General features: G+C 46.4%; 3 protein-coding genes across 3 annotated transcripts; 2 read left to right on the plus strand and 1 right to left on the minus strand.

Moving 5' to 3' along the window:
- Window positions 1–1,083: 1,083 nt before the first annotated feature.
- Window positions 1,084–2,232, plus strand: LOC108125044 (uncharacterized). The gene is made up of 3 exons (XM_017241054.3): window positions 1,084–1,338; window positions 1,391–1,661; window positions 1,713–2,232. Exons 1-3 carry the CDS (start codon window positions 1,156–1,158, stop codon window positions 2,087–2,089), a joined length of 831 nt encoding a protein of 276 aa, XP_017096543.2. The 5' UTR covers window positions 1,084–1,155; the 3' UTR covers window positions 2,090–2,232.
- Window positions 2,233–3,796: 1,564 nt separating this feature from the next.
- On the plus strand, window positions 3,797–5,009 carry Jhbp10 (Juvenile hormone binding protein 10). The gene is made up of 4 exons (XM_043210788.2): window positions 3,797–3,885; window positions 4,039–4,251; window positions 4,391–4,471; window positions 4,530–5,009. Exons 1-4 carry the CDS (start codon window positions 3,798–3,800, stop codon window positions 4,976–4,978), a joined length of 831 nt encoding a protein of 276 aa, XP_043066723.2. The 5' UTR covers window position 3,797; the 3' UTR covers window positions 4,979–5,009.
- Window positions 5,010–6,370: 1,361 nt separating this feature from the next.
- Window positions 6,371–7,524, minus strand: LOC108125036 (MORN repeat-containing protein 3). The gene is made up of 2 exons (XM_017241046.3): window positions 6,979–7,524; window positions 6,371–6,916 (listed from the first exon to the last, which is right to left on the minus strand). The coding sequence occupies exons 1-2, from the start codon at window positions 7,454–7,456 to the stop codon at window positions 6,477–6,479; spliced, it is 918 nt and encodes a 305-aa protein (XP_017096535.1). The 5' UTR covers window positions 7,457–7,524; the 3' UTR covers window positions 6,371–6,476.
- Between the last annotated feature and the right edge of the window lie 4,797 nt (window positions 7,525–12,321).

A 12,321-nucleotide genomic window follows, 5' to 3' on the forward strand; every position in this document is an offset into this window, starting at 1 on the left:
CTTTACAACGATTTTAAAATTTTTCGAATTTTTTCCAAGGGGTCCCCCTTCAAAATTCTGAAATTTCGATTTTCTCCATTTTGCTCCCTTTCGATTAGCACAGCTCCGTCAATTTACATCCGATCGGGAAAATATATACATTTCTGTGATAAGAGCACCGAGTAGGTTAGTCCCTTATACAAGACTTTTCTTTAAAACGGTTTTGAAATTTTTCGAATTTTTTTCAAGGGATACCCTTTCAAAATTTTGAAATTACGATTTTCTCCATTTTGCTCCCTTTCGATTAGCACAGCTCCGTCAATTTACATCCGATCGGGAAAATATAGACATTTTTGTGATAAGAGCACCGAGTAGGTTAATCCCTTATACAAGACTTTTCTTTAAAACGGTTTTGAAATTTTTCGAATTTTTTTCAAGGGATACCCTTTCAAAATTTTGAAATTACGATTTTCTCCATTTTGCTCCCTTTTGATTAGCACAGCTCCATCAATTTACATCCGATCGGGAAAATATATACATTTCTGTGATTAGAGCACCGAGTAGGTTAATCCCTTATACAAGACTTTTCTTTAAAACGGTTTTGAAATTTTTCGAATTTTTTCCAAGGGGTCCCCCTTCAAAATTCTGAAATTACGATTTTCTCCATTTTGCTCCCTTTCGATTAGCACAGCTCCGTCAATTTACATCCGATCGGGAAAATATATACATTTCTGTGATTAGAGCACCGAGTAGCTTAATCCCTTATACAAGTACTTTCTTTAAAACGGTTTTGAAATTTTTCGAATTTTTTCCAAGGGGTCCCCCTTCAAAATTCTGAAATTACGATTTTCTCCATTTTGCTAACTTCCGATTAGCACAGCTCCGTCAATTTACATCCGATCGGGAAAATATATACATTTCTGTGATAAGAGCACCGAGTAGCTTAATCCCTTATACAAGATCTTTCTTTAAAACGGTTTTAAAATTTTTCGGATTTTTTCTAAGGGGTACCCCTTGAAAATCCTGAAAAAATGTGGCAGCACAATTTTTGGCTCCCTCTCGCGGATTTTTGACGAAGCTTTCAATGCGTTGTGCTACACTGGCAATCAGTTTATGTGTTTTCAGCACTAAACACAAAGTCAAAACCAAATTTTATTTATTTTGATTGCCAGGACCATGGGCAAGCACAGAAATGCGGCACAAGATGCCGTTTTCGTTGCGTTCATGGAGCGACATCCAATTATTGCGAAGAATTACTTGAAAGGGGACAAGCAGGCGGCGGAAGAGGCCTGGAAAAGGCTTTCAAAGGAGCTAAACAATGTTGGACCACCGTTGAAGGATACTAGCCAATGGAAACGAGTAAGTGCACCTGAAATGACGACCAAACTGTACCCCATTGGCGTCCCCATAGGTGTGGAAGGACTGGAAGAGCTGCATCACCAAGAAGATCACCAACAACCGTCTGGAGGACTCCAAGGTCAGTGGGAAGTGGTCGTTATACGAGGACACTCTTACGCCGCTGGAGGACGCGGTTGCCGTGATTGGAGACTTATATGACATGGCCGACACCATTGTAGAAGCTCGGCCCAACCCGAGATCTTCAGACATGTCCAACAGCAGCGTTTCGTCATCGTTACGGAACATAAAAATGGACCAGGACGACTGTCCGCTTACGGATAAGGGTATGTCGCCGGATGTATACAAGGATGATAAGAATTCACAATCGTTTTCAGAGGACTGCGAGGAAGAGGAGGAGGAAGACGATGAAGAAGACTGCGGCAATCCAATCAGTGTTCGGAATATGAGACCCGACCGGCGTCTTAACACCAGCACCACTCGGACGACACCAAAGAAGAGAAAGCATTATGACGAAGATGAGCTTCCTCTAGAGCAGCACACCACCGTTCCCGTGCTGATGGACATAGCCAAGGAGTTGAGGGATCTGAGTCGACAAACTCGCCTAAACGCTCAACGGAGCGAAGCTAACACGCAGGCTTTGCTGGCCCTTGGCACTCAGATTTCAGACTTAATGCAACAGCAGCTCAAGGAACGGAAGCGTCTTAACGTTATTATGGAGAAATTTGTTTTAAAAATGGAATCAGCTGAATAGAATGAACTTACAATTTAAATTTTGTTTGCAAATATTAGTTTCTAGTTAGATAAGGTAGCTTAGCGCAATGGCGTTTTGTTCCTTAGAACAGAGATTCCTTAGAATCCACTCCGTTAAAGCTGGTCATTCCAATTGCACGATTTTGGGATTATACATTAAATTAAAATTAAAATATCTTAATGTAGACATAAGCGAAGTAGTTTCAAAAAATCTCGAGACCTTGGTTAAAAAAAATCTGAAAAAATGCCTACTTGCGATATGGGCATAATCCAGAAATGATAAGGACACGAACTCATGCCCACGTGTTCGTGTTCGTCCTCCATCATCATCTCCATCGTCGCTTTTCGTCATATTGCGGTAAATCCATTTAAGTTTTTAACTTGTGTTTTATGTACTTCTGCGCAAATTTGATGCCGACACGCAATAGAAAATCCGACTACCCCCCAAATCGGACATGGCCCACCTTTGACGAGCGGGTCGCCCGGCCGAGTCCTGCCATCATTTTATTGCACTTGAAAACTTAATTAGGCCACAATGCGGTGTGAACGCCTATTGATGTAAGAGAGAATTTTCCGTTTCGCCAGCTGTGCTGGATTTTTATTACATGCATCAAATGTAATTTGTTACAAATTTGATGTGTTTCTATCTCCTTGAAAATGGCATAAATAAAAAAGTTCTTTGTACGCCGGGTATGGGGGCTGGTCAGACTCCAAGTGTGGCTGTTTAGATGATGGTCTGCCAACTGTTTTTCTTTTTTTCGGTGGACCCATCATTTAAATGCGTTGCAGGTTTTATGATCAGGCAACTTTTGATTTCAGCCGAGAAGGTGTAGTACAACTAAACATTTTCTCTACGAAGTTGGAACCAACTTACAGCCTAAAAAGCTCGTAAATTGGCGCTACTTTCGGAAGGACATACATGTACAGGTACGTGTGCCGGGTGTCAGGGGTCAGTGGGTCAGCCTGCTGGGGTGGTGAAAGCAATTACTTTAGTGGTTGGAATATGGCTTCGATTTCCGCTTGAAAACAATTCAGTTTTAAGATAATAAGGCAAAACAGCTTATTTCTGACCAGCCCCCATAACCGTTCCTTTCAGTTGTTTTGGTCCTTCAAGGACCAATGTTTGCTTCGTTAGCGTTAGCGGGCTGGGCATTTGCATCAAAAAACATAAACATTTTGTACTCTGTGATTGGTGTTGATGTTATCCCCAATCTAGCCTGTGCCATTCTGGCGCATATCTAACGAGTAGAGCGCCAAGTGGTCCCCCTGGAGGAGGGCACTCAAATTTATTATTCAAATTCTCGCAGCTGATTCGCCTGCATATATTATTATTATTCGGAATTACAGCAGCAGAATCTTCAGCTTTGTTTTAATTCACTTAAAACTACATAAATTTTACTTTACATGCAAGGCGACAACTCACGTGCCCCTGAGTGGGGTCGGCGGCGTGTACGCGTTATTTCCAATAGTGGGTCTTGTGAGTCGTCGCCTTGTCCGGACGCGGTTTAGCTTCTCATTAAAAGCGACGAAAATGTCGCGGGAGAGACTTTAGTCAAGCTTTCTTAATTCAATTCAATCAAAAGCACAGTCTGTAATCTGGCGAATCGTTAGTCGATCGCTTCACCGCACCAGCTACGGTTCACTACGATCCGTGATCTTAAAATAGCCCGCCCTAAACCTATTTTTAGTGGGATAGTTAGCTGAGAAACATGGTCACCGAAGGCAGTTACAGTCACAGATTCGGGGTGGCACTGATGTCCTTCTTGGCTGTGTTCCCTTTAGTTAGTTCCAAGTTGCGTAAGTTTCGAAACGGTTCCAAGGACTGTAGAACCTGCGGAATCCACAATATAAAAAGCTGTATGGCATATTAATGAACTGTGTCTCACATCATAGTCTGAAAAGAAAACATGGCAGATTTTCAGTGAAAATTTTACAACTATTTGCCCACAGCGTCCTCAATTAGACCCTGTTCCCGCGATGATCCCCACTTGGAGCGCTGCATCATCGACGCTGTCTACAAAATCAGGCCACTGCTGGTCCACGGAGATCTGGGAGATGGCTACAAAACACCGCCCCTGGAGCCGTTGGCTCTCGACGACATCGAACTGGGCAGGAGCAGCCAGTTCCAAGCCGTATTCCAGAATCTCGAAGCCCTGGGCGGCAGTAACTTCATTATCGACCGCCTAATGTACATACGTCTTAATTAAGCCAAAGATGAAGTTAATGAACTATAAATTCCTTGCATGAAGTGCCAAGCCGATGGACATTGCGTATGATCTTTGGATTACCCTTCCGCGTATTGACTTCAGGGGCACATACTCGCTGAACCTCAACCTGCTGCTCTTGGATATCAAAGGAAGGGGGAACATGCAGGGCTACTGCGGTAAGTTCTTCAGGTCAGTCTGGAGCCCATTCCTAACCACGTACTCCTTACCATTTAGAGAACGCGAAGGCCTCGGTGAAGATGCGCGGCACTCGGTACCAGCGAAACGGACAGGACTTTGCGAAGTTCACCAAGATGACCATGCGGATTCAGTTTAAGGACTTTAAACTTAACCTCGAGAACCTCTTCAACGGTGACCGGATTCTGGGCGACGTGGGCAACCGTCTCATCAACAACAACCAGGACCTGTATCTGAACGAGATAGTACCGGGCCTGGAGCGCGGTCTCTCCAAGAAGTTCTTGGACGTGGCGAATGAAATCCTGGCTACGGCCACCTTCGATGAAATGTTCCCGCCGGGGAAAACTATAATCAACCCCATATCGTTTCCCTCGCCGTCCCCTCCGTCTGACCTGGGTCCATCCATATTCGAGACTCCTTTCGCATCCAGAAATCCGGAAGGAAGTATCTTAGCTCAACTGCCACCTAGAAACTACCACAAAACCTAGATTACGGATTAAATGTTGTTTAAAATCTAAAGTTACGAGTTTCTTCTAAGGTAGAGGGGGTGAGTTGGAAACCCAGTTTTCAATGATTCGGTTATTATGTTAAACTCGGGCCATCAAACGGGGACAGCTCTGTCCAAGTCCGGGTACAGTCCCTTCACCACACGCAAATTATCCTTGGAGCGCTTAATGCCTTACTCCATTTCGCTGTCGTGGCTTTGGAGAGCCGGGAAACTTTTTAATCCTCAACCAAGCCTGCTTTCGCATATTAGGCCCAAAGTTTTAGAATGCGTAGTCACCGCCTAACGGCACCGGGGGGACAGTTTAAAGGGCACACACACACAAAGGCCCACGCACACACACACCACCTCGCGGCATTACACCTGTTCAATGGGTCAGGGCACGCAGTGCGGCAGTGCCTCCTTTCCTGGCAGCCTCCTCTCCGGCTTGTGATTAATCACCGGGAGCGACAAAGATGAATTTACAGAGATTTTTTGTCCGTAAAAGTTTTTACTTTCATTGGGCCAGGGACTGGGACTCGGACTCGGACTCGAGCTGGGCAGTTAATTGCGTTGCATGGACTTGGACCGAGGCTGGGGGGGAGGCCGAGAAAAAAGTGTTGCCTCCCCGGTGAAAGTCGGCGCCTCTAATTAAATTCATGCGACGCAGCTGTCACTGGCAAGGAAAAAGCATTATCGACTTTTAGGCGCTTAATATTTCAAATGAAAATGTTTTTGATGTAAACAGAGCGAAGTCAAAGGAAAACCTTGGCAACATCTTCAACTTCCGCACTGGCCAGTGCCTCGCAAAGTGTCGCCGGCATTAATTTCATTTATTAATTTTTAACTACGCCCGCGCACCAAAATAAAAGGAGCTTGATAAATGGAAAGCTGGAAGAAGCTGGAGCTGGGAACCGAGGAGCATGGCGATGGTGGTGGTGGGTGCACTGGGGCGCTGGCACTGGGAGGTGGCTCCAAATCTTTTTATTTTCTTTCATTGTACGCGTCCCCATTTTTGGTGCTTCCTTTCTTTTTCCAGCGCTTTTCTTCTCCGACCTTTTTTGTTAATTTTTTTTAATTCTTTGCTTTTCACTTGAAAGGCGCTCGAAACGTGGAGATGCGTCGAGGCTCGCTAATGTCCTTTCTTTTATCATTAAGTAGAAAACGTGGGTGTCCTTTTTGGGGTTGGCTCGGGGCTCGAGGGTGGTCCGTGTTGGGCGTGGCAAGTCCGTGTCATGCGGTGGCAGGGGCGACGACGGGGATACGCAGGTATTTTAGCGGCCATTAGAGAAAGCCTCGTTCTGTCGGCTTAAAGTTCTAAAGTAGCCCTGTTTTTCACTTTGAAAATGGCGGTGGGCCTGAGAGCTGAGAGCCCGTCAAGCAAATAGAATCTTAATAATTGATAAACAATTTATATTAATAGCTAACTTGTATATGACATCTGTAAGAGGCTTCCCGACGACCACTAGCGAGTCCAGCTCTCATAATTAGTTACTTAAAATCTATATCTGACTAACAGTCGTCTCGTGCCGGGCGATTTTCTCGCAGTCACAGGTGCAGGAGAACTTGATGTCGGGGTACAGGTCAACAATGGTCGGCGTGGCGTTCCGCTCTTCGAAGGACGCGTACTCCCGGTGGTGGTGGACAAAGTTCAGGCTGAGCTTGTCATTGAACCTGCGGTGCTGCTTCTCGCCAAAGACCTTGTACCTCTGGAAGAGCTCCCGCATTATTTCATTCGGGTACTTCAGATAGTTCCGCGGAATTGGATAGGGGGTGACGCCATCGTTGACTCGGATGGTACGCTCGTCCTGCATCACCGAGGTCTTGACATTATCGTTCTCCCACATCCCCTTCTGGATCTGGCCAGTGTGCATGTGGTAGAAAACGCCCTCACCGTTCTTGTAGCCACGTGCGAAGTGACCCTCGTACCGATTGCCATTAGCTAGATGTCGGAAGATTCGGTTAATAAGTATACCGCCCATATAGCTGCTCTGAACTACAAACCATAGAACATGACACCTAGGCCGTGTCGGAAGTCAGTCTCCCACTCGCCCACATAAATGCTGCCGTCCTTGTACCACTGTATCCCGAGTCCGTGGCGCCTGTTTCTCAGCCACTTTCCGAAGTACACGCACCCGTCCGGGTAGAACTGCTTCCCCTCGCCGCACTTCATATCGTCGTACCACTGCCCTGCGTATATCAGCTGGACGTTGGTGCCGCGCTTGCGCAGCATGGATCCGACTCCCTGCCGCTTGTTCTGCACCCAGTGGCCCTCATAGACGAGCTGGCCGTCCGGCACCTTCTTGCCGGCAAAGTCGGCCGTGGTGCGCTTCGCGGTCTTCTTAACGCCCCAGCCATGCGGCTTGTTGCACAGCCAGTACCCGGAGTAGGTGCCTCCGCCTGGATAGTAGAAGGTGGCCCGTCTCCCTGTGCTGCAGACGGGCTTATTCGGGCAAAAGTAACGCTCCAAACAGGTTGCCATGCTCTCAACAAAAATTTAACTTGAACCTTTCTGGGCTGCTCTATTGTGTGTTGTGGTCTGGCGTGACAATTGCAAAATTGATTATTTGGGGCCTACTTTGTGGAGAGGGCAGTTTTGGGGCGGAATGTTTTTCGATAATCTGATCCTTTGATAAGAGGACCTTTTCCGAACACGACCCACCTATACAAATGCAAATAATGGGCTTACCCCAACCTATTAATGGGGCAGGAACTGGGAAAAATGTCATTGACACACTTGAAAGTTTTGGGGTTAGCCATTGTGTGAGAATCAAGGATAAATATAAGTCATCATAAGTGAGGTGGAGGTTAACCGCTCTTCCCGTTAAGAGTGGACACTGATTGGGTCACCTTTATGCCATGTGTTTGTCATTTGAATTATGCGAAAAGTGCGAAATCCCACCGGAAAGTGGATGTAGCTGTTGTAAACAGAATAAGAAACCTCGTTTATTTTGCCAAGTGCTTCCTTCACATGGGTAATCCCCACATCCCACAGCTCCTTTTCCTGAAGCCTTTCAGTTCAACGATTGTACAACTTGACCGCTTAACTATGGACTTTGATTTGTACAGCCTAGGCTGGAATCCGAGTCTGGGTGTCCTTGCAACCACCCCATCGAACACTGCCCAGGCTCTCCCAGGAATTCCGGGTAAGCTGTTTTGCATAAAGTGCAGCTGCAAAAAATGAGGGGTGTGGATGTACCCCTGGATTTTTTCGACTTCCTGTTTGTCTCCAGCTTGCATCCCTTTGGTTATGTAAATTTCGACTCCGCCGTTTTAATTTCACGGCACAATGTTGCGATTTCGTTTGGGTAGTACTGGTGGTAATTAATCGTGGCCATTAAATAGAAGACTATTAATATTCCAGGAACAAGCCTCCTCCGCTGCTGGCCAACATTGGTGGGTCAACCAATCAGGTTGCTAATTTTTGCAGTTGGTGTGTTGGTGAAGCGGATATCTGCCTGCGGGTGAAGCAATTGCAAGTGACAGGAGCTTTAATTTTTCTTCCTTTTCGATGGCTTACATTTGGAAAGCTGACCGGGAGGGAACTGGGTTGCCATGTTTATGATAAACTTAATTCAGTGTAAATGAACGGGGCCAATGGCTGCTGGGGGGCACAAAGTTTGGGGGATACTCCTTGTGCTAACCACATCTAGGGAGAATTTTCTCGTTTTATTTTCACATCTCTCCTCATCCATCCTCTTGTTTTGATAAACTTCAAATAAACAAATCAACGAGGGAAAGAAAAACATACAACTCAGAATGGTGAAAACTTTTTTTCGTTTTCGGTTGAATGAAATGGAAAATTTTAATTGCTCTGCCCAAAGTGTGTACTCAGAAATACTCAGAAGACGCAGTATCTTCACCAATTTTGAGCTTCTTTATTTAAGATTCTCTGGTTTTTTTTTTTAAATCGGGCTAATATATCAAATAATATATACACCCCTAACTTTGAACTCGGCTTGAAACTTCGCTGTCAATCTAAATAAAAAAGCCCCAACCCTTACAAGGAATAATTGTAAAGCGCACACATGCGAAAATGAGGACAAAATGCGACACGCACAGGAAGGACGAAAATTGCAGATTTTTCTCATTAAGCTCATGTCAGATTAGCAGGAGACGGGACGAGGGGGTAGACGTTTCGGTGGAGCTCGGTTAAAGCCAGAAAGCAGTACACCCGGGTGCCATAAATTACTTGCCCCCGAGACAACCCTTGAAAAGCAGCGCGAAACTTTCTCTTGGAAGACGGTGCGCGGCAACGACGTTACCCACAACAGCATTTGTTAAAAATTAAGTGATGGGGGTGCTCAATATGGCCAGGACGTGGGTTGAGGCGTCTGGGTGGTGAGGTGGTGAGGTGGCGGGGTGCTGATTACAACAACAACACACAATGCCGCCCTGCCACGGATTCTTAGCGAAACAACAGCAATTGTATCGAACTGGTGCTTCGTGTTAGTCGTCCTTTGGGTACCCTTACAGGACTCCACTACAAGATGGATTTCAGCAAGCAGAGTCAGCTGTGGCCAAGATGATCTCAGTTCGCGTAAGGTCCTTGTGAGAGAATGCTTTCTGTAATGAAAAAATTTGCATATTTTACCGTGTCGCGACGTCTGCTTTCCGATGGGGTTGTTTCCCGGGCAGGCATCATTCGAAGCATAAGCGAAGCTTGCAAATGTATGTGTATCTGTAGGATGCATGGCGATGAAAGTCCCGGGGGTGAGGGCCTTAAAAAGGAACACAGTAATGAGTGGTGCTTCGCAGCTCTTTCCAATGGCCGAAGGTATCTCCACCTCCGCCCTTTGTTTCAGTTTAACCCTTTGTGGACTGGAGAACCCTGCCCACTGGGCAGCCGGCCGGCAGCCAATGAGGGTTGAGATCCTGGTTAACCCTTTCGCTGGAAACAGGGGTGGGTGAGGGTGCGGCAAGACCCTCCCACCCCCGCCCACCAACACTGGTCATTGTCGATTTTGGGCAAAGTTCGAGGCCCAGAGTTTTCCCGCTGGCTTCGCCGCCGAAAAACTTTGATTTCATTTGATTTGCATGCGCCAAAGTTTCTTCAACTGGAAAGGAAAACAGAAAACGAGGGCCAACCAAACTCCGTGCTCGAAACAAATTAACAGTCCAGTGATTATTGTCAAAAGCAAAGGAAGAGGAAGCCAGGACAAGTGCCTATCGGGCACTTGGTCCTCCAGCTCCCATACCCTCCTGCCCTGTCCTGTCCTGGCCACCAATTCAAAAATTAGAAAAGGGCATAATTTTAATGAACTTTCTTGTCGAGTTCTAGCCGCCACCCATATAAACATCGCCTGGTAGCCAGAGCAGCTGTCGGAAAAGGACTTACAAGTTTTCATTCTGCTTTGCCCACTTGTCTTGGCTTTTGAGTTGTTCGTGAGCCTCTTTGATGGGAGTTTGTTTTTCAAAAGGAATTTTTTGCAAGCCAGAAACGAAAAAGTTGGTATGCCTCGATCTTGCTGGGCCTGGGGGAGGGGTAAGGAGCGCGTCCTGAACAGGACTCCCGACTGCTGGCATTAATCACTTCCACTCAGGGTATGCCGATCGCAATTACATATCTGTAGGTGCGTGCGGCAACCTCTGCTCGTGCAACTGTAAACTGTAATCCGTAATGGGACTCAAATTGCAGCGGCTGCACGCCAAGAGGAGGCGGAACACCTGCTTGCGTCCTCGCAATTACTTGCCCCGAGTGTCGATTTGATGCCTTCGACCTATGACATTTGTCATGCAAAAAAAACTAGAGCTGATGGGGCGACAGATAGTCGCAATCCAGCTGCCAGGAGATCTTGCAACTGGGTCAGTTGATTCCATGGTATGGTGGCCATTTAAGTCCAAGCTAACGCGGCGACTCTGACATCCATCGGAACTGAACACTTCCTTGACGTACCTTGGGAGCAAAGTAGTTTAGGAATTCATTAGATCTTCTTTTGGGTCTGCAGAAGGGATCAAGCTATTAAAGAATAGACGGATTTCAATTGTCTGATGGAAGACAAACCCAAAATGATTGATTAGAGGCCGGGGTGGACACTCACTCAGGTACCATTGAGGACCTTATCCAATACGCTGCTAAGCCCAATCTTGCCTAATATTTTACGCTCATTTAGGGCATTATAGAGAAAGAGGACCTGGCGGATTTGTGCAACACACCCTCCCTCCGACAATGGCCTTAACTCTTGAGCGGACCCGAAGGAATTGCAACATCGGTTCAAAGGATCACAATGGAGCGGATGGGAAAACTAAAACCAACGCCCGCTTGACATTTGGCTGCTAAACAAACAAATACTGCAAAAAAAAGAAAATAATAAAAAAACGGGAGAGTTGCTGGAAAAAAAAATAAGGGATACTGTTGGCCTGGCTACTGCCGAGCGATGCGGGGGTGCCGGGCTGCCGGAGATAGGGCGCAGGTCAATCATGAAGAGGTCTCGTACGGGGACGGTGTTGCACGGCAGTTGCACTCTGGTGTTGCCTTTCCGAAGAGAGAGAATAGGAATATGATTCCCCGCCCCAGCCGAGGAATTGAAACTGAAATTGAAATTGTGTCATTTCATGCCAGCAGAAGGAGCTGGAGGAGGCCATACCTCATATACACCTGGTCTTCAAGCAGTTTTATGTCCTTTGTGTAGCCCTGCTTCCTTCTAACTGTCATTTTTAATTGTTTGCGTTTAACGGTTATCAGCTTGCCACCACCGAACCACCGAGCCATCAAGCCAGGGATCCAGGGAGCGGGAGCATTTATCGGAATCGGAATTTTTGTGTTTTTCTTAGGGCTTTTTATGGCCGAAACTCTTGACGTGGCCAGTTGCCCAATAAGCTTACTTTTAAGTGCCATTCAGCCCCGTTCGACCTTCTCCGGCCCCCACCCAGCTCCTGCCACTCCGCCAGCCTCCAGCCTCCAGCCGGCAGTCCTTTCCCGCGCCTTTCTCTATCTGGGCGCTTTGCACTTGAAAAATTTGCGCATGCACAGCAATTTCTCGTCTCGCCTTTCACTTGTTTCTCATTTTCGTTTTCATTTTCATTTTCCTGGCCTTCCCCGTATTCCAATCTTAATTTTTTGTTGATGCTTCTTTGGGGTTGAAAATAATTCATTTATGCAAATGAGGGGGGTGTTTAAAATTAAGCAAAGAGCACGTAGGCCAGAAGTGGCGGTGCCGCCAACATCCACGGCGGCCGTAATGAAGGAGGTGACTGGATGGGTATCAGTGGAAGGAAGGCAAGCAAGGGCAGTAAGGGCATTGGAAAATGATAAAAACAAAGGTTTCTCGTCCTTCCCAACTTACCCACCCACCCCTCCAGCTTCTTATATTTTTGTTCGGGGATATAAGTTACAATTTGTAAGCT

The sequence above is a fragment of the Drosophila bipectinata genome, chromosome 2R (assembly GCF_030179905.1).
Source record: "Drosophila bipectinata strain 14024-0381.07 chromosome 2R, DbipHiC1v2, whole genome shotgun sequence".
Lineage (NCBI taxonomy): Eukaryota > Metazoa > Arthropoda > Insecta > Diptera > Drosophilidae > Drosophila > Drosophila bipectinata.

What these genes read in the sequence shown, in the direction of transcription:
- LOC108125036 (XM_017241046.3), bottom strand. Translation starts at nt 7,456, where the DNA reads ATGGCAACCTGTTTGGAGCGTTACTTTTGCCCGAATAAGCCCGTCTGC. An exon ending in CCTAGGTGTCATGTTCTATG is followed by an intron (nt 6,917 to 6,978) that starts GTTTGTAGTTCA and finishes TCCGACATCTAG; the next exon opens with CTAATGGCAATCGGTACGAG.
- Jhbp10 (XM_043210788.2), top strand. Translation starts at nt 3,798, where the DNA reads ATGGTCACCGAAGGCAGTTACAGTCACAGATTCGGGGTGGCACTGATG. An exon ending in TCTCGAAGCCCTGGGCGGCA is followed by an intron (nt 4,252 to 4,390) that starts GTAACTTCATTA and finishes TTCCGCGTATTG; the next exon opens with ACTTCAGGGGCACATACTCG. An exon ending in GAACATGCAGGGCTACTGCG is followed by an intron (nt 4,472 to 4,529) that starts GTAAGTTCTTCA and finishes CTTACCATTTAG; the next exon opens with AGAACGCGAAGGCCTCGGTG.
- LOC108125044 (XM_017241054.3), top strand. Translation starts at nt 1,156, where the DNA reads ATGGGCAAGCACAGAAATGCGGCACAAGATGCCGTTTTCGTTGCGTTC. An exon ending in ATACTAGCCAATGGAAACGA is followed by an intron (nt 1,339 to 1,390) that starts GTAAGTGCACCT and finishes GCGTCCCCATAG; the next exon opens with GTGTGGAAGGACTGGAAGAG. An exon ending in CTGTCCGCTTACGGATAAGG is followed by an intron (nt 1,662 to 1,712) that starts GTATGTCGCCGG and finishes AATCGTTTTCAG; the next exon opens with AGGACTGCGAGGAAGAGGAG.